General features: G+C 55.5%; 1 protein-coding gene across 18 annotated transcripts in view; it reads left to right on the plus strand.

Moving 5' to 3' along the window:
* DTNB (dystrobrevin beta) overlaps window positions 1–20,483 on the plus strand; it is a 143,992-nt gene that overhangs the window by 85,979 nt on the left and 37,530 nt on the right. For 13 of the 18 annotated variants that reach the window (XM_069728538.1, XM_069728536.1, XM_069728526.1 and 10 more), the window contains 4 exons: window positions 796–962; window positions 5,989–6,113; window positions 16,321–16,398; window positions 19,793–19,882. In XM_069728538.1, the coding sequence (XP_069584639.1) occupies window positions 796–962; window positions 5,989–6,113; window positions 16,321–16,398; window positions 19,793–19,882 (460 nt within the window). The remainder of the gene's footprint in view (window positions 1–795; window positions 963–5,988; window positions 6,114–16,320; window positions 16,399–19,792; window positions 19,883–20,483) is intronic. The other 5 variants (XM_069728534.1, XM_069728531.1, XM_069728532.1 and 2 more) reach the window with 2 other exon arrangements.

Genomic DNA, 20,483 nt, shown 5'->3' on the forward strand with positions numbered 1-20,483 from the left:
CCCGGCTCTGCCCCCTCTGCGGCCCCTTGCTCTGCCCCCTCTGCGGCCCCTTGCTCTGCCCCCTCTGCGGCCCCTTGCTCTGCCCCCTCTGCGGCCCCCGGCTCTGCCCCCTCTGCGGCCCCCGGCTCTGCCCCCTCTGCGGCCCCTTGCTCTGCCCCCTCTGCGGCCCCTTGCTCTGCCCCCTCTGCGGCCCCTTGCTCTGCCCCCTCTGCGGCCCCTTGCTCTGCCCCCTCTGCGGCCCCTTGCTCTGCCCCCTCTGCGGCCCCTTGCTCTGCCCCCTCTGCGGCCCCTTGCTCTGCCCCCTCTGCGGCCCCCGGCTCTGCCCCCTCTGCGGCCCCTTGCTCTGCCCCCTCTGCGGCCCCTTGCTCTGCCCCCTCTGCGGCCCCTTGCTCTGCCCCCTCTGCGGCCCCTTGCTCTGCCCCCTCTGCGGCCCCCGGCTCTGCCCCCTCTGCGGCCCCTTGCTCTGCCCCCTCTGCGGCCCCTTGCTCTGCCCCCTCTGCGGCCCCTTGCTCTGCCCCCTCTGCGGCCCCTTGCTCTGCCCCCTCTGCGGCCCCTTGCTCTGCCCCCTCTGTGGCCCCCGGCTCTGCCCCCTCTGCGGCCCCTTGCTCTGCCCCCTCTGCGGCCCCTTGCTCTGCCCTCTCTGCGGCCCCCGGCTTTGCTCCCTCTGTGTATCCTGCGGTTCCCAGCTCTGTGCCGCCTAGTGTCTGGCGGATCATCGCTCTGCCCCTCATGCTGCGCGGTGGACCCTCTCTCTGTCTGGCTCCGCCCCGTTAACTCCCTCTCTCCTGCCCGCAGTCTTCCATCCGGTGGAGTGCTCGTACTGCCGCTGTGAGAGTATGATGGGCTTCCGCTACCGCTGCCAGCAGTGCCACCATTACCAGCTGTGCCAGAGCTGCTTCTGGAGGGGCCACGCCAGCGGGCCGCACAGCAACCAGCACCAGATGAAGGAGCACTCGTCCTGGGTGAGTCGTCCTCTGTGCACTGCTGGGGGGCCACATGTCACTCTGGGGCCCCTAATCTGTGGCCCCTTCCTGGTGTCTGCAGAAAGGGGTTAGCTAGTGTGCAATATTAGTGGCCTCTTCGGGGCAATTCCAGGCTTCCTCCCCGACCCACCGTGCCCTGTCGGCTCTGTCATCCACCCTCTCCGTTCCTGGATTCCAGGCTGCACTGTTTGTACTCACAGCTGCAGATTTGTTACAATGTATCTGAGTGTCACAACTCCCTGAAAAGAAAAATAGAAGTAAAAAATGAAAACTGAACGCGACTTGTAAGAAAGTCCTGTCCCTTCTGAACTGGTGGGATGGAGCAAAGCCCCCGCAACATGGTATACCGGAAGCCCCCCACAGGACCTGCCGTATACAGGGAGCCTCCCACAGGACCTGCCGGGTACGGGGAGCCTCCCACAGGTCCTGCCGTGTACGGGGAGCCTCCCACAGGACCTGCTGTGTACGGGGAGCCTCCCACAGGACCTGCCATGTACGGAGAGCCTCCCACAGGACCTGTCGTGTACGGGGAGCCTCCCACAGGTCCTGCCGTGTACGGGGAGCCTCCCACAGGACCTGCCGTGTACGGGGAGCCTCCCACAGGACCTGCCGTATACAGGGAGCCTCCCCCAGGACCTGCCGTGTACGGGGAGCCTCCCACAGGACCTGCCGTGTACGGGGAGCCTCCCACAGGACCTGCCGTGTACGGGGAGCCTCCCACAGGTCCTGCCGTGTACGGGGAGCCTCCCACAAGACCTGCCGTGTACGGGGAGCCTCCCACAGGACCTGCCGTATACGGGGAGCCTCCCACAGGACCTGCCGTGTACGGGGAGCCTCCCACAGGACCTGCCGTGTACGGGGAGCCTCCCACAGGACCTGCCGTGTACGGGGAGCCTCCCACAGGACCTGCCGTATACAGGGAGCCTCCCCCAGGACCTGCCGTGTACGGGGAGCCTCCCACAGGACCTGCCGTGTACGGGGAGCCTCCCACAGGACCTGCCGTGTACGGGGAGCCTCCCACAGGTCCTGCCGTGTACGGGGAGCCTCCCACAGGACCTGCCGTGTACGGGGAGCCTCCCACAGGACCTGCCGTATACGGGGAGCCTCCCCCAGGACCTGCCGTGTACGGGGAGCCTCCCATAGGACCTGCCGTGTACGGGGAGCCTCCCACAGGACCTGCCGTGTACGGGGAGCCTCCCACAGGTCCTGCCGTGTACGGGGAGCCTCCCACAGGACCTGCCGTGTACCGGGAGCCTGCCGTATACAGGGAGCCTCCCACAGGACCTGCCGTGTACGGGGAGCCTCCCACAGGACCTGCTGTATACGGGGAGCCTCCCACAGGACCTGCCATGTACGGGGAGCCTCCCACAGGACCTGCCATGTACGGTGAGCCTCCCACAGAACCTGCCGTGTACAGGGAGCCTCCCACAGGTCCTGCTGTATACAGGGAGCCTCGCACAGGACCTGCCATGTACGGGGAGCCTCCCACAGGACCTGCCGTGTACGGGGAGCCTCCCACAGGACCTGCCGTATACAGGGAGCCTCCCCCAGGACCTGCTGTATACAGGGAGCCTCCCACAGGACCTGTCATTTACGGGGAGCGTCCCACAGGACCTGCCGTATATGGGGAGCGTCCCACAGGACCTGCCATTTACGGGGAGCCTCCCACAGGACCTGCCATGTACGGGGAGCCTCCCACAGGACCTGCCATGTACGGGGAGCCTCCCACAGGACCTGCCGTGTACGGGGAGACTCCCACAGAACCTGCCGTGTACGGGGAGCCTCCCACAGGACCTGCCATTTACGGGGAGCGTCCCACAGGACCTGCCATGTACGGGGAGCCTTCCACAGGACCTGCCGTGTACGGGGAGACTCCCACAGAACCTGCCGTGTACGGGGAGCGTCCTACAGGACCTGCCGTATAATGAAAGCACAAAATGTGAAAATCGCCAATTTATGAAGGAGTTAATGTTCTGCCTGCGGAGTACAGCGTGGTGCAGGAGTAGGTGAGGTCCTGCCGTGTACGGGGAGCCTCCCACAGGACCTGCTGTGTACGGGGAGCCTCCCACAGGACCTGCCATGTACGGAGAGCCTCCCACAGGACCTGTCGTGTACGGGGAGCCTCCCACAGGTCCTGCCGTGTACGGGGAGCCTCCCACAGGACCTGCCGTGTACGGGGAGCCTCCCACAGGACCTGCCGTATACAGGGAGCCTCCCCCAGGACCTGCCGTGTACGGGGAGCCTCCCACAGGACCTGCCGTGTACGGGGAGCCTCCCACAGGACCTGCCGTGTACGGGGAGCCTCCCACAGGTCCTGCCGTGTACGGGGAGCCTCCCACAAGACCTGCCGTGTACGGGGAGCCTCCCACAGGACCTGCCGTATACGGGGAGCCTCCCACAGGACCTGCCGTGTACGGGGAGCCTCCCACAGGACCTGCCGTGTACGGGGAGCCTCCCACAGGACCTGCCGTGTACGGGGAGCCTCCCACAGGACCTGCCGTGTACGGGGAGCCTCCCACAGGACCTGCCCTGTACGGGGAGCCTCCCACAGGACCTGACGTGTACAGGGAGCCTCCCCCAGGACCTGCCGTATACGTGGAGCCTCCCACAGGACCTGCCGTGTACGGAGAGCCTCCCACAGGACCTGTCGTGTACGGGGAGCCTCCCACAGGTCCTGCTGTGTACGGGGAGCCTCCCACAGGACCTGCCGTGTACGGGGAGCCTCCCACAGGACCTGCCGTATACGGGGAGCCTCCCCCAGGACCTGCCGTGTACGGGGAGCCTCCCATAGGACCTGCCGTGTACGGGGAGCCTCCCACAGGACCTGCCGTGTACGGGGAGCCTCCCACAGGTCCTGCCGTGTACGGGGAGCCTCCCACAGGACCTGCCGTGTACGGGGAGCCTGCCGTATACAGGGAGCCTCCCACAGGACCTGCCGTGTACGGGGAGCCTCCCACAGGACCTGCTGTATACGGGGAGCCTCCCACAGGACCTGCCATGTACGGGGAGCCTCCCACAGGACCTGCCATGTACGGTGAGCCTCCCACAGAACCTGCCGTGTACAGGGAGCCTCCCACAGGTCCTGCTGTATACAGGGAGCCTCGCACAGGACCTGCCATGTACGGGGAGCCTCCCACAGGACCTGCCGTGTACGGGGAGCCTCCCACAGGACCTGCCGTATACAGGGAGCCTCCCCCAGGACCTGCTGTATACAGGGAGCCTCCCACAGGACCTGTCATTTACGGGGAGCGTCCCACAGGACCTGCCGTATATGGGGAGCGTCCCACAGGACCTGCCATTTACGGGGAGCCTCCCACAGGACCTGCCATGTACGGGGAGCCTCCCACAGGACCTGCCATGTACGGGGAGCCTCCCACAGGACCTGCCGTGTACGGGGAGACTCCCACAGAACCTGCCGTGTACGGGGAGCCTCCCACAGGACCTGCCATTTACGGGGAGCGTCCCACAGGACCTGCCATGTACGGGGAGCCTCCCACAGAACCTGCCGTGTACGGGGAGCCTCCCACAGGACCTGCCATTTACGGGGAGCGTCCCACAGGACCTGCCATGTACGGGGAGACTCCCACAGAACCTGCCGTGTACGGGGAGCGTCCTACAGGACCTGCCGTATAATGAAAGCACAAAATGTGAAAATCGCCAATTTATGAAGGAGTTAATGTTCTGCCTGCGGAGTACAGCGTGGTGCAGGAGTAGGTGAGATGCTCTGCAGGACGCCGGGCGAGTACGATCAGAAGTCCCTCCAGGACCACATGGATTAGTCACATGTTTCTGTAGCGTGACAGCCGCTCTCATTTCTACTGCACGCCTGTAATCAGCGGGGGGCGCTCTCTGCACACATCTGACCGGCGGAGTGTTCTCACTCTCCTCTCTGTGCTATCTCTGCTCTCTTCGTGTGACTGGCAGCTTTCCTCATCCTCCTCGTGCTCATCCTCGTCTTATTCCTCGCTGTGCGATCAGCTCCCTATGTCTATCTGCTGCACTCAGTGTCTGCACAGGAAAACCGCAGGGGTCCAGAGGGCCACCATGTGCAAGAACTTTTACCCCTGCGTCCTGCTCTCTTGATCACCCATCCTTCCTCCTCTCTCCGGTGGGGTCCCCTATCCCTCGCCCCTCTCTCCAGTGGGGTCCCCTATCCCTCGCCCCTCTCTCCAGTGGGGTCCCCTATCCCTCGCCCCTCTCTCCAGTGGGGTCCCCTGTCCCTCGCCCCTATCTCTAATGAGGTCCCCTTTCCTTCACCCCTCTCTCCGGTGGGGTCCTTCGCCCCTCTCTCCGGTGGGGTCCCCTGTCCTTCGCCCCTCTCTCTGGTGGAGTCCCTTGTCCTTCACCCCTCTCTCCGGTGGGGTTCCCTGGCCCTCGCCCCTCTCTCCGGTGGGGTTCCCTGGCCCTCGCCCCTCTCTCCAGTGGGGTCCCCTGTCCCTCGCCCCTTTCTCTAGTGAGGTCCCCTTTCCTTCACCCCTCTCTCCGGTGGGGTCCCCTGTCCTTCGCCCCTCTCTCCGGTGGGGTCCCCTGTCCTTCGCCCCTCTCTTCGGTGGGGTCCCCTGTCCTTTGCCCCTCTCTCTCGTGGGGTCCCTTGTCCTTCACCCCTCTCTCCGGTGGGATTCCCTGGCCCTCTGTCCAGTGGGGCCCCTGTTCTTCACCCGTTTCTACGGAGGGTTCCCCTGTCCCTCGCTCTTCTCTCCTTTGGTGTCCCCTGCCTCGCTCTCTGATGGGGCTCCGGTCTTTTGCCCCTCTCTTCGCTGGGGTCCCCTGTCCCTCGCCCCTCTCTCCGCTGGGGATCCCTGTCCCTCGCCCCTCTCTCCAGTGGGGTCCCCTGTCCCTCGGCCCTCTCTCCAGTCAGGTCTTCTGTCCTTCGCTCCTCTCTCCTGTGGCACCCCTGTCCCGCTCCCCAGTGGCAGCTGATATAAGTGGTAGGTGAGGTAGTGTCTGGTGGGGGTAGTAGTACTCGCATATTGTGACGTTTCCTTTGTGGTTTTTCTGTCTACAGAAGTCGCCAGCGAAGAAGTTAAGTCACGCGATCAGTAAATCACTTGGCTGTGTCCCAACGAGAGAACTGCCACATCCAGTGTTCCCAGAGCACCCCGAAAAACCGCTGGACCTCTCCCATATAGTGTGAGTACAGGATGCTGGCCCTGACTGGGGGGGGCTCTGTTCCGGGGTCTCTGGTTCCCTATAGATGGTGACTGCACACTGTTCTAGGCTGCCAACTCAGGATCTGTCCTGTCTCCATACAGCATGACCCTCACACTGATAGATGACGGACCCCCTCCTCCCCAGGTTAAGAGACTCCGACCCTTATATTACGATATAATTGTATCCCAGGATGTGTCTTTTCAGCTGCGTACTCAAAGCGAGACCTGTCAAGGGTCCGAATAACAAAATTTAATGGATATAGGAAGGGAACCGTTGTGGGTGTAAGAAGGTGAAGTAATGGGCATAGGAAGGGGGGCTGGAATGAGCATAGAAAGAGGACATTTATATGTATAAGGAGAAGATAATGGGTATAAGAAGGGAACCATTATGAGCATAAGAGGAAGGTACTGTAAATTGTAAGGGGTCATTTTGTAAAAGTAGAAGGTAATTGGTATAGGAAAGGGAAGTTACTAGATATAGGAAGGAAATCATAGTGGGCATAAGAATGGTAAGGTACTGGATACAGGAAGGAAATATTAATATGCATAAAGAGAAGTTAATGAATTTAAAGGGGCTTTAATGGGGAGGAGGAAGGGGGCTCTAATACTCAGGAAGGGGAAGAAAGTGCATTTAGGAAGGGGGATCAGTGGTAATAGGATAAGGATATTAATCGTCATAGAAAGGGACTGTAATGGGGTCTCCCTACACCCCTGTTTTTCAAGTCTTAAGATATGTGATGAGGAGGGAGCAGATTCCTCTCTATTTCTGAGATTTTTATCTTTAGGGTCTGATATCTTTTCTCGGTTAAGTTCTCGAATTGCATCCTTTGACATCAAGACCTTTCCAAAAATCTCAGACATCAGGACCGCTCTCATTGCTGTATGGAAACTCTGTTTCCACAACTTTGCATCCAGTTTGTATGTGTACATGTTAATGATGGGGGTACTCCTGTGAAGAGTGGGGTCATCAGTCCATCTGCCTTCTATCTATAGATGGTAGGTTATTCACGACCCATCAGATTAGTGATTCTTCGTCAGTCCGTTGTTAGTGACTCCCACACATATTTAGTATGGCCGTCTTGTGCCTCCCATGTGGAACATCGGAGGACGGGGTTTGCTGCCCTTCACCTATTTGTAGATAATCTAGTAGATTCTTCTGTACATATAGACCCCTACATTACCACCAGAACAGTGCACCTATACACAGCAGATCCCAGTCTAACCCCAAATAGTCCATTGTAGAAAAAGGAATCCGCACAGTGTTACACCACAGGAAGTATTATGGGGGTTTAGTGTTGGCCGGTGGCAGAATTGTGAGTGCAGCTTTGGATGTGACTGGAGTAGCACAAGGTTACAATTCCTTCTTTTGTTACGTCGTATCTTGCTCAGAGCGCACATGACCAATTTGTGCCCGTTTTCTGCCCAGCCGGTCAATGACAAGCGGAGAGATAAGACCACCCCTGTATATGGCGGTCACATTAAACATCAGCGGAGACACGACTCGGGCTCGTTATACCCAGCGGAAGAATGACCTTCCCTCTGTATAAGGACGCTGTGATCTGGGAGGGAGAGCTGCCTGGGATTGTGGGGTCATGCAGGGTAGTATAGCACTGGCACACTGCACCAGATCCTCTCCTGTCACCAGTACTCCGCACATACACAACACCCTGAGCTGTCATTATGTGCTGGAATAAGGAGGACGGTGTCTGTAAAATATTACCTGTGCAGGTAGACTTTGACTGGAGGCGTCGCTCCGACTATAGGGGGAAACACTAAGACGGTAAGGTGAGACGGGGCGAGACCTCCGGAGGAGGAAGAGACAGCTGAGCGGCCACACAGCACTCGCTGCTGCCAGTGTTCATTGGGTTAGTTCAAATTGTGGAGGTATAATCAATATAATGCTGTGTAATAATATGTGGTGTGTGTGTGTGTGATGACGACAAGCGTCCCTATGTACAGTAATATAGTAACATAGTTAGTAAGGCCGAAAAATCCATGTGGCCATCCAGTTCAGCCTATATTCCGCCACAATAAATCCCCAGATCTACGTCCTTCTAAAGAGCCTAATAACTATAAGATACAATATTGTTCTGCTCCAGGAAGACATCCAGGCCTCTCTTGAACCCCTCGACTGAGTTCGCCATCACCACCTCCTCAGGCAAGCAATTCCAGATTCTCACTGCCCTAACAGTAAAGAATCCTCTTCTATGTTGGTGGAAAAACCTTCTCTCCTCCAGACGCAAAGAATGCCCCCTTGTGCCCGTCACCTTCCTTGGTATAAACAGATCCTCAGCGAGATATTTGTATTGTCCCCTTATATACTTATACATGGTTATTAGATCGCCCCTCAGTCGTCTTTTTTCTAGACTAAATAGTCCTAATTTCGCTAATCTATCTGGGTATTGTAGTTCCTCCATCCCCTTTATTAATTTTGTTGCCCTCCTTTGTACTTGCTCTAGTTCCATTATATCCTTCCTGAGCACCGGTGCCCAAAACTGGACACAGTACTCCATGTGCGGTCTAACTAGGGATTTGTACAGAGGCAGTATAATGCTCTCATCATGTGTATCCAGACCTCTTTTAATGCACCCCATGATCCTGTTTGCCTTGGCAGCCGCTGCCTGGTACTGGCTCCTCCAGGTAAGTTTATCATTAATTAGGATCCCCAAGTCCTTCTCCATGTCAGATTTACCCAGAGGTTTCCCATTCAGTGTGTAATGGTGATATTGATTCCTTCTTCCCATGTGTATAACCTTACATTTATCATTGTTAAACCGCATCTGCCACCTCTCGGCCCAAGTCTCCAACTTATCCAGATCCATCTGTAGCAGAATATTACCTTCTCTTGTATTAACTGCTTTACATAGTTTTGTATAATCTGCAAATATCGATATTTTACTGTGTAAACCTTCTACCAGATTGTTAATAAATATGTTGAAGAAAAGAGGTCCCAACACCGACCCCTGCGGTCCCCACTGGTCACAGCGACCCAGTTAGAGAATATCCCATTTATAACCACCCTCCGCTTTCTATTACTAAGCCAGTTACTAACCCATTTACACACATTTCCTCCAGACCAAGCATTCTCATTTTGTGTACCAACCTCTTGTGTGGGGTTGTTTTGCGGCGGGAGAGACTGGTGCACTTCACAAAACAGATGGCACAGGTGGGATGGTGTTCTTAAGCTTCCAAGCTTCTCCCTTTTCCCTACAAACGTAACAATAGTCATTATGCCCAAAAAGTTAAATTTTAATTTCATCAGATCACAGGACGTCTCCAAATATTAAGGTCTTTGTTCCTGTGTGGATTTGCATACATTAATCTGGCTTTTTTATGTTTCTTTTGGAGTAATAGCTTCTTACTGGCAGAGTGGCCTTTCAGCCCATGTTGATACAGTACTTGTTTCACTGTGGCTATGGACACAATCTTACCAGCTTCCACCATCATCTTCACAAGGTCTTTTGTTTTTGCCTTTGGCTTGATATGCACATGTCAGACCAAAGAACGTTCATCTCTCGGACACAGAACCCATCTTCTTCCTGAGCGGTAGGATGGCTGGACATTCCCTTCTTATTTGTATTTGCATATAATTGTTTGTACAGATGAACAAGGCACCTTCAAGTATCTGGAAATTGTACCCAAGGTAATCCTAATTGACCTAAAATTGGAAAGGTTTATTCTGATTTCATGTCAGATATTGAGAAAAACCTGCAGATGTGTCTTTTTATATAGTGGATGGAAACTTGTGGTCTCAGCTGTCTGTATATACAGTAGGTGGTCTCGGCTTTCTATGTATAGGTGGTATTAGCTATCTGTATATAGGTGGTCTCTGATCTTTGTGTATATATATATATATATATATATATATATATATATATATATATATATATAGTCTCGGCTTTCTGTGTGCATAGGTGGTCTCAGCTCTCTGTATATACAGTGGCATGCAAAAGTTTGTGCACCGTTAAGCAAGGTAAAGACGAAATTATCTCTAAAAGGCCTAAAGTTAAAGCAAAAAATTTATAAATTGTAATCTTTAACATTTTAACAATTACAAAAAGGAAAATGGGCCTATGCAAAAGTTTGAGCACCCTACATGGTTAGTGTGACGACACAGCATTTCTTCTTAATTATGCCAGACGTCAATTCCATAGACCCACAATCATGGACTGTTGTCTGAAGCACTGACTATTCTTGTAGGTTGAATTGATATTTGTAAATGGACGAATGGTTATTTACCTCTTATATCAGCTCTTACAGTTTATTGTATGGTTATCTTTGCAAAACAGGGATGCAGGGTCACTGACCAATGAGGTTGGCTAATATGTTGATTACACATGGTACCAGGCCATGCAGTTTGTTGACTTGTAGTGATGAGCGAGTATACTCGTTGCTAGGGTGGTCTCCGAGTATTTGTGAGGGCTCGGAGATTTCGTTTTTGTTGAAGCAGCTGCATGATTTATGGCTGCTAGACAGCTTGAATACATGTGAGGATTCCCTAGCAACCAGGCAACCCCCACATGTACTCAGGCTGGCTTGCAGCCGTAAATCATGCAGCTGCGTTGACAAAAATTAAATCTCAGAACACTCACAAATACTCTGAGACCACCCGAGCAACGAGTATACTCGCTCATCACTATTGGCTTGCAAACATTGAAGGATAAACTATAAATAATCAAACAGTGCTAGTTAACCTCATCACACCTGCCCGTTTTCCTGTAAATGATGGCTTGAAGAACAAGTGTGAACTACAAAAGGAGACTTTGCCTGTGCTCCAAGTGAGGATATCAGCTCAGGAGACCTTGGCCCCATCTGGAAGAATATACAGTAGGTATGGAAAGTATTCGGACCCCTTTAATTTTTCCACTCTTTGTTTCATTGCAGCCATTTGGTAAATTCTATAAAGTTCATTTTTTCCTCATTATTGTTCACTCTGCCCCCATCTTGACTGAAAAAACAGAAATGTAGAAATTTTTGCAAATTTATTAAAAAAGAAAAACTGAACTATCCCATGGTCATAAGTCTTCAGCCCCTTTGCTCAGTATTGAGTAGAAGCCCCTTTTGAGCTAGTACAGCCATGAGTCTTCTTGGGAATGATACAACAAGTTTTTCACCCCTGGATTTGAGGATCCTCGGCCATTCTTCCTTGCAGATCCTCTCCAGTTCCGTCAGGTTGGATGGTGAACGTTGGTGGACGCCATTTTCAGGTCTCTCCAGAGATGCTCCATTGGGTTTAGGTCAGGGCTCTGGCTGGGCCGGACAGGAATGGTCACAGAGATGTTCTCATGCCACTCCTTTGTTATTTTAGCTGTGTGCTTAGGGTCATTGTCTTGTTGGAAGGTGAACCTTCAGCCAAGTCTGAGGCCCAGAGCTCTCTGGAAGAGGTTTTCATCCAGGATATCTCTGTACTTGGCCACATTCCTGTTTCCTTCAGTGACAACCAGTCATCCTGTCCCTGCAGCTGAAAAACACCTCCATAGCATGATGCTGCCACCACCATGTTTCACTGTGGGGATTGTATTCTGCAGGTGGTGAGCAGGACCTGATTTTCTCCACACATACTGCTTAGAATTATCATCATAAAGGTCTATCTTCCTCTCATCAGACCAGAGAATCTTATTTCTCATAGTCTGGGAGTCCTTCATGTGTTTTTTTTAGCAAACTCTATGCGGCTTTCATGTCTTGCACTGAGCAGAGGCTTCCGTCGGGCCACTCTGCCATAAAGGCCTGACTGGTGGAGGGCTGCAGTGATGGTTGACTTTGTGGAACTTTCTCCCATCTCCCTCCTGCATCTCTGGAGCTCAGCCACAGTGATCTTGGGGTTCTTCTTTACCTTCTCACCAAGGCTCTTCTCCCACGATTGCTCAGTTTGGCTGGACGGCCGGGTCTAGGAAGACTTCTGGAGGTCCCAAACTTCTTCCATTTAAGGATTATGGAGGTGGTCTCGGCTGTGTGTGTACAGGTGGCCTTTGCTCTCTGTATATAGGTGGTCTCGGGTCTCTGTATATAGGTGGTCTCGGCTGTTTGTGTACAGGTGGCCTTTGCTCTCTGTATATAGGTGGTCTCGGCTCTCTATATATAGGTGGTCTTGGCTGTCTGTGTACAGGTGGCCTTTGCTCTCTGTATATAGGTGGTCTCGGCTCTCTGTATATAGGTGGTCTCGGCTGTTTGTGTACAGGTGGCCTTTGCTCTCTGTATATAGGTGGTCTCGGCTCTCTGTATATAGGTGGTCTCGGCTCTCTGTATATAGGTGGTCTCGCCTCTCTGTATATAGGTGGTCTCGGCTGTTTGTGTACAGGTGGCCTTTGCTCTCTGTATATAGGTGGTCTCGGGTCTCTGTATATAGGTGGTCTCGGCTGTTTGTGTACAGGTGGCCTTTGCTCTCTGTATATAGGTGGTCTCGGCTCTCTATATATAGGTGGTCTTGGCTGTCTGTGTACAGGTGGCCTTTGCTCTCTGTATATAGGTGGTCTCGGCTCTCTGTATATAGGTGGTCTCGGCTGTTTGTGTACAGGTGGCCTTTGCTCTCTGTATATAGGTGGTCTCGGCTCTCTGTATATAGGTGGTCTCGGCTCTCTGTATATAGGTGGTCTCGCCTCTCTGTATATAGGTGGTCTCGAGTCTCTGTATATAGGTGGCCTTTGCTCTCTGTATATAGGTGGTCTCGGCTCTCTGTATACAGGTGGTCTCGGCTCTCTGTGTACAGGTGGTCTCGTCCCTCTGTATATAGGGGTCTCGGCTCCTCCTGTCAGTGATGCTGGTTTTCTCTCCTCTCCCGATGGAGCCCCCGTGGTCACATGACCTGTGGTTTCCGTAGAGACGCCACTCGCTGTACTGTAGGATGCTGAGAGCAGGGAGCGGCGAGTCCTCACAGCGGCGCCAGGTCAGTGCCCCCCGGACCCCGTATGTGAGGTCCTGCGCCTCGTTATCATTAACCCTGCGTGCGCCTCATTATCATTAACCCCGCGTGCGCCTCGTTATCATTAACCCTGCGTGCGCCTCGTTATCATTAACCCCGCGTGCGCCTCGTTATCATTAACCCTGCGTGCGCCTCGTTATCATTAACCCTGCGTGCGCCTCATTGTCATTAACCCTGCGTGCGCCTCATTATCATTAACCCCGCGTGCGCCTCGTTATCATTAACCCTGCGTGCGCCTCGTTATCATTAACCCCGCGTGCGCCTCGTTATCATTAACCCTGCGTGCGCCTCGTTATCATTAACCCTGCGTGCGCCTCATTGTCATTAACCCTGCGTGCGCCTCATTGTCATTAACCCTGCGTGCGCCTCATTGTCATTAACCCTGCGTGCGCCTCATTGTCATTAACCCTGCGTGCGCCTCATTGTCATTAACCCTGCGTGCGCCTCATTGTCATTAACCCTGCGTGCGCCTCATTGTCATTAACCCTGCGTGCGCCTCATTGTCATTAACCCTGCGTGCGCCTCATTATCATTAACCCTTGGTGCGCCTCGTTATCATTAACCCTGGGTGCGCCGCGTTATCATTAACCCTGCGTGCGCCGCGTTATCATTAACCCTGCGTGCGCCATGTTATCATTAACCCTGGGTGCGCCTCGTTATCATTAACCCTGGGTGCGCCGCGTTATCATTAACCCTGCGTGCGCCTCATTGTCATTAACCCTGCGTGCGCCGCATTGTCATTAACCCTACGCGCGCCTCATTATCATTAACCCTGCGCGCGCCTCATTATCATTAACCCTGTGTGCGCCACATTATCATTAACCCTGTTTGTGCTTCCTGTCATTAACCCTGTGTGTGCTGGTGATGTGCTGTGTACTGCCGGCTGCATGGAGGGGGTCGCTGTGTCCCCCATATTCGTGTGGCAGGTGAGGTTTCTCCCCTCATACCCTTTACATTGAGTCCTGTCCAGATTTGACTTGTATGAATTGACATCTGCTGTCGCCGGGTGCAGGATACAAGGAGTTAATCTGGAGACCGCCGTCCTCTGTACGTTCTGTAGTCGGGGGAGACGCGCCTCATCCTTCTTCTTCCCTTCACTCCCACTTTCTTACTTTTGAACATTTCTGGGGCTCAGAATTTTGGGGTCTAATTTTCTCTACACCTCTTGGTATGTCGGGGTCCAGAGGCGGGGCTGACCTTAGTGCGTGAGGGTTGGAGGCGGGGCTGACCTTACTGTGAGCGGGCCAGAGGCGGGGCTGACCTTATTGTAAGCGTGCCTAAGGCGGGGCTGACCTTATTGTAAGCGTGCCTAAGGCGGGGCTGACCTTACTGTGAGCGAGCCAGAGGCGGGGCTGACCTTACTGTGAGCGAGCCAGAGGCGGGGCTGACTTTATTGTGAGCGGGCTAGAGGCGGGGCTGACTTTATTGTGAGCGGGCTAGAGGCAGAGCTGACCTTATTGCTAGCGGTCCAGAGGCGAGGCTGACCTTACTGTGAGCTGGCAAGAGGTGGGACTGACCTTATTGTGAGCGGGCCAGAGGCGGGGCTGACTTTACTGTGAGCGGGCCAGAGGCAGGGCTGACCTTATTGTAAGCGGGCCAGAGGCGGGGCTGACCTTATTGTGAGCGGGCCAGAGGCGGGGCTGACCTTACTGTGAGCGGGCCAGAGGCGGGGCTGACTTTATTGTGAGCGGGCCAGAGGCGGGGCTGACTTTATTGCGAGCGGGCCGTGTACCATGCGGGGGATAGGAGGTCGGGGGTCTTTGCTGTTGACCCCTGTAGGATGACATTTATGGATGTAGTTTGGCTTCAGGGCTGAGGTGTCCGCTGTATCACACGAGCTCGTTCCCATTGACTCAAACTGACAGCTCCACCAGTCATGCGAGGCTGCGACTGTTACGTGTTACGGAACCACTCAGCACCCAGAATATGTTGTGCAGTTATATGTATGTATAATACGTCCAATTTGAGATGCATCAGCCCACAGGCTGCACCCCTGGGCAGATGGAACACGATATTCCCCTTTTGTCCACTCCCCACCTTTGTAATTCCCACAGTAAGTATCAGCAGGCTCCGGCCCCCTGCAGCTATTGTAATGTATGTCTGGCCTGCCACTTTTCTATTGGCCTGCCCTCTGTATCTGTGTGATGTATTCTGTGTCCTGTGAGTAAAGTGTTGTCAGACTGGAAATACGTGGAGAAGCAGTGATCTTTTATATGCGCCCATGTAACCAAGCAATTCCAGCCTGCGTCCTTCATTCAGACTCCAACCAAAGCAGAGTGGACCTCCTGAACCATGGGGTGGTACTGAAAGAGGTACCCCAGCTTGGTAGTCCCTGTTACAGCGACTCTGGTCATAAGACGGGCGGTTGGGTGGGGGATGTGCTCCTGTGATACATTTTGGATAATGCGCAGTGGGCCGTGCAGGTGACGCACCTCGGTCTCCTCTCGTGCTGCACCGCTCTTTCCTGTCCCTCGCCTGCCCGCTGCGAGCACTGCTGTGACCTGGCGCTGCAGGAATCTCTCTACTCTGGATATTGGAGCCATGTTTGCCTCTCTGGTCGCCTTCTTTCTTTTCTGCCCCCGGTGCAGATTTCCCGTTGTACCTTTTGGTGTTTGCATCGATCGGCCGCCATCTGTATTGATCCGTTGTCTCATCGGCACAGCGTTATTCCTTGTAGCTTTGTACAGACAGACAGAGGTCAGTGAGATGCCGCGACCGCCGCTCCTAGACCACATGCTCACACGGACACCGCGCGTTTCGGGTGCATCTTCTCCCACGCACGTGGTGATAATGAGCCTCTGCACACAGATGATGACGGCCCCCATGAGGCTGGACATGCGGGGCCCCCCGGGCTGGAGAGAACACTCCTCGCTCCATGTGCTCCATGAAGCAGAGAGGAAAGAGCGGCGCATGTCTTCTGCCGCTATGATGGGAGCCGTCACATGAAGCCGGCAGAGTATGGGGCAGCCACTTGTAGAATTCTGCATTATTTAAAGGGGTGCACCATAAATATTGCACGGTCCCCTTCCCCGTCCCCCACGTTCTCTTCCCTTACAGAAAGTTTTTCAGCTTCTCGAAATTATCTCGATGTTCTGCACAGAAGATGTTTCTCAGACTCCGCCCCCTTGACTTTCTGAGTCATGTGATTTATTAGCTCCTCCCCTGAATAACTGACCTGATCATGTCTCGCTTTGTGGCGCTGTGATATGCTGGATTTTCAGTTTCAGGTATTTTTTTTACATTTCTCCTTTCTTTCCATCCCGTTCAGCCCGGCTCACCCTCTATCCAACATGAACGACGCTATGGTCACACACCTCTCGTCCGGAGCCCCGACGCCAACGAAGAGGTAGGAAAAAGCATGGAGGAGTCGCCACTGTCTGCGGGTGGGAGATGGGGGGCGCCAATGTCGTCAGGCTGAGTACAGGAGAGGTGTATGCGAGTTATTGTCCTCCGTTATCAGCTGTCTTACATGGGCCGACTGTGGTGTTGGTCTGATAGATGGAGGACAGGAGTGAAGGACGGCTGAAGTCGCGCCCTGACCTGATACTTTACACAGCGGAGGGTTTGTTACAGTTGTGTCCGGCGTAGGCCGACCTCTGCGGGGCCGATCGGAGGCTCTTTATAGCGTCCTGTGCGTTTTGCGATCTCATTACCTTCTCGTTGTTTACCCTGGTGGTCCGGACTCCATCCTCTGTAACAAACCCTCAGCTGTGAGCAGTGTTTGGGGGGTGGGTGTTTAGCCTCTGGATGTTTCCATTCTCTGACGGCAAGCTGGGAATTGAGAATCCTCCTCCAGCACACTGTGATTATTGATTTATTTCTGTCTGTGCTGGCCCTTTAAGATGGCCGCCTGTGCTCTGCGGAGGGGCAGTGATGGGCAGCACAGCCTGGTGTTGGGGCGTCACATAGGGTCATACCCTGGTGCGGGGTCCTCAGAGATAGGGTCACTGCCACCCACCATGATGAACCTTCCCACCATAGCTGCTCTCCTCTGCTGCTTTCCTGCTAGCTCTCAGGATGGCCGCCTGTGCTCTGTGGAGGGGCAGTGATGGGCAGCACAGCCTGGTGTTGGGGCGTCACATAGGGTCGTACGCTGGTGCGGGGTCCTCAGAGATGGGGTCACTGCCACCCACCATGATGAACCTTCCCACCATAGCCGCTCTCCTCTGCTGCTTTCCTGCTAGCTCTCAGGATGGCCGCCTGTGCTCTGCGGAGGGGCAGTGATGGGCAGCACAGCCTGGTGTCGGGGCGTCACATAGGGTCGTAACCAGGTGCGGGGTCCTCCGAGATGGGGTCACTGCCACCCACCATGATGAACGCTCCCACCATAGCCGCTCTCTTCTGCTGCTTTCCTGCTAGCTCTCAGGATGGCCGCCTGTGCTCGGTGGAGGGGCAGTGATGGGCAGCACAGCCTGGTGTTGGGGCGTCACATAGGGTCGTACCCAGGTGCGGGGTCCTCCGAGATGGGGTCACTGCCACCCACCATGATGAACGCTCCCACCATAGCCGCTCTCTTCTGCTGCTTTCCTGCTAGCTCTCAGGATGGCCGCCTGTGCTCGGTGGAGGGGCAGTGATGGGCAGCACAGCCTGGTGTTGGGGCGTCACATAGGGTCATACCCTGGTGCGGGGTCCTCCGAGATGGGGTCACTGCCACCCACCATGATGAACGCTCCCACCATAGCCGCTCTCCTATGCTGCTTTCCTGCTAGCTCTCAGGATGGCCGCCTGTGCTCTGCGGAGGGGCAGTGATGGGCAGCACAGCCTGGTGTTGGGGCGTCACATAGGGTTGTACCCAGGTGCGGGTCCTCCGTGATGGGGTCACTGCCACCCACCATGATGAACGCTCCCACCATAGCCGCTCTCCTCTGCTGCTTTCCTGCTAGCTCTCAGGATGGCCGCCTGTGCTCTGTGGAGGGGCAGTGATGGGCAGCACAGCCTGGTGTTGGGGCGTCACATAGGGTTGTACCCAGGTGCGGGTCCTCCGTGATGGGGTCACTGCCACCCACCATGATGAACGCTCCCACCATAGCTGCTCTCCTCTGCTGCTTTCCTGCTAGCTCTCAGGATGGCCGCCTGTGCTCTGTGGAGGGGCAGTGATGGGCAGCACAGCCTGGTGTTGGGGCGTCACATAGGGTCGTACCCTGGTGCGGGGTCCTCCGAGATGGGGTCACTGCCACCCACCATGATGAACGCTCCCACCATAGCCGCTCTCCTCTGCTGCTTTCCTGCTAGCTCTCAGGATGGCCGCCTGTGCTCTGTGGAGGGGCAGTGATGGGCAGCACAGCCTGGTGTTGGGGCGTCACATAGGGTCGTACCCTGGTGCGGGGTCCTCCGAGATGGGGTCACTGCCACCCACCATGATGAACGCTCCCACCATAGCCGCTCTCCTCTGCTGCTTTCCTGCTAGCTCTCAGGATGGCCGCCTGTGCTCTGTGGAGGGGCAGTGATGGGCAGCACAGCCTGGTGTCGGGGCGTCACATAGGGTCGTAACCAGGTGCGGGGTCCTCCGAGATGGGGTCACTGCCACCCACCATGATGAACGCTCCCACCATAGCCGCTCTCCTATGCTGCTTTCCTGCTAGCTCTCAGGATGGCCGCCTGTGCTCTGCGGAGGGGCAGTGATGGGCAGCACAGCCTGGTGTCGGGGCTTCACATAGGGTCGTAACCAGGTGCGGGGTCCTCCGAGATGGGGTCACTGCCACCCACCATGATGAACGCTCCCACCATAGCCGCTCTCTTCTGCTGCTTTCCTGCTAGCTCTCAGGATGGCCGCCTGTGCTCGGTGGAGGGGCAGTGATGGGCAGCACAGCCTGGTGTTGGGGCGTCACATAGGGTCGTACCCAGGTGCGGGGTCCTCCGAGATGGGGTCACTGCCACCCACCATGATGAACGCTCCCACCATAGCCGCTCTCCTCTGCTGCTTTCCTGCTAGCTCTCAGGATGGCCGCCTGTGCTCTGTGGAGGGGCAGTGATGGGCAGCACAGCCTGGTGTTGGGGCGTCACATAGGGTCGTAACCAGGTGCGGGGTCCTCCGAGATGGGGTCACTGCCACCCACCATGATGAACGCTCCCACCATAGCCGCTCTCCTATGCTGCTTTCCTGCTAGCTCTCAGGATGGCCGCCTGTGCTCTGTGGAGGGGCAGTGATGGGCAGCACAGCCTGGTGTTGGGGCGTCACATAGGGTTGTACCCAGGTGCGGGTCCTCCGAGATGGGGTCACTGCCACCCACCATGATGAACGTTCCCACCATAGCCGCTCTCCTCTGCTGCTTTCCTGCTAACTCTCAGGATGGCCGCCTGTGCTCGGTGGAGGGGCAGTGATGGGCAGCACAGCCTGGTGTTGGGGCGTCACATAGGGTTGTACCCAGGTGCGGGTCCTCCGTGATGGGGTCACTGCCACCCACCATGATGAACGCTCCCACCATAGCCGCACTCCTCTGCTGCTTTCCTGCTAGCTCTCAGGATGCTGCCTGTGCTCTGTGGAGGGGCAGTGATGGGCAGCACAGCCTGGTGTTGGGGCGTCACATAGGGTTGTACCCAGGTGCGGGGTCCTCTGAGATGGGGTCACTGCCACCCACGGGTCATGGCGAAGCTGGTGATTCTTCACCGTGGTGTTAGGAGGTAAAGTCACGGGTTCATTGTACACTCAGGGCTTCCACATTGCATGCCATTGTGTTATCCGCCGTCACGTGGCCCCCGGGGGTCCCCATCTCACTCATCATTCTAATATTGTCCCCCAGGTCACAGCACATCATGGACACTGGCAGCCGCCTACCGGACGAGCATGCCCTGATAGCGGACTATGTGGCCCGGCTCCGCAGCGGCACACGGTCAGTGATAGGTGGCGCCACGAGTCTACGGATCATCACATTGCCAACAATATTTAACGGGACGGTGTCCGGTCATTGTCACCCATCTGGCAGCAATCTCACCCGTCACGGGGCGGGGCCTCCCCATCGCTGGCGCCATGTGTTGCCCATCATGTTATCAGTCACGTTTATTTTTGCATGTCTGTTCGCACCCCCATTGTTTCACCAAATATACCACATCAGGTCTGCTCCAGTCACATCCGGAGCTGCAATCGCCATTCTGCTGCTGGCTGCATTGTGGGAGATGTAGCTTTTACCGCTCTCTTTCGGCCATGCAGAATTCTAGACGCAGCTCTAGCTGTGACTGGAGGATTAGTCATTAACCCCGCACATTGGTTGTCTGGACAGCAGTACCAGTCTGACCCCGGGGGAAGGAGAACCTGGTGTATTCACAAATGTCTGCACCTCCTAGAATCAAATACAGATGAGACTGTGCAGAGCTGCAGGTGCGTCACAGTGTATAGCGCCACGGCGTCCTGGCACCGTATGACGTCGGTCTCCATCCTCACCAGGGCACGTGGCTGCGCCCATTAAGTGCTGGAGGGTGGTGGTGCCCCCACAA

Source organism: Ranitomeya imitator, chromosome 5, assembly GCF_032444005.1.
Source record: "Ranitomeya imitator isolate aRanImi1 chromosome 5, aRanImi1.pri, whole genome shotgun sequence".
NCBI classification, from domain to species: domain Eukaryota; kingdom Metazoa; phylum Chordata; class Amphibia; order Anura; family Dendrobatidae; genus Ranitomeya; species Ranitomeya imitator.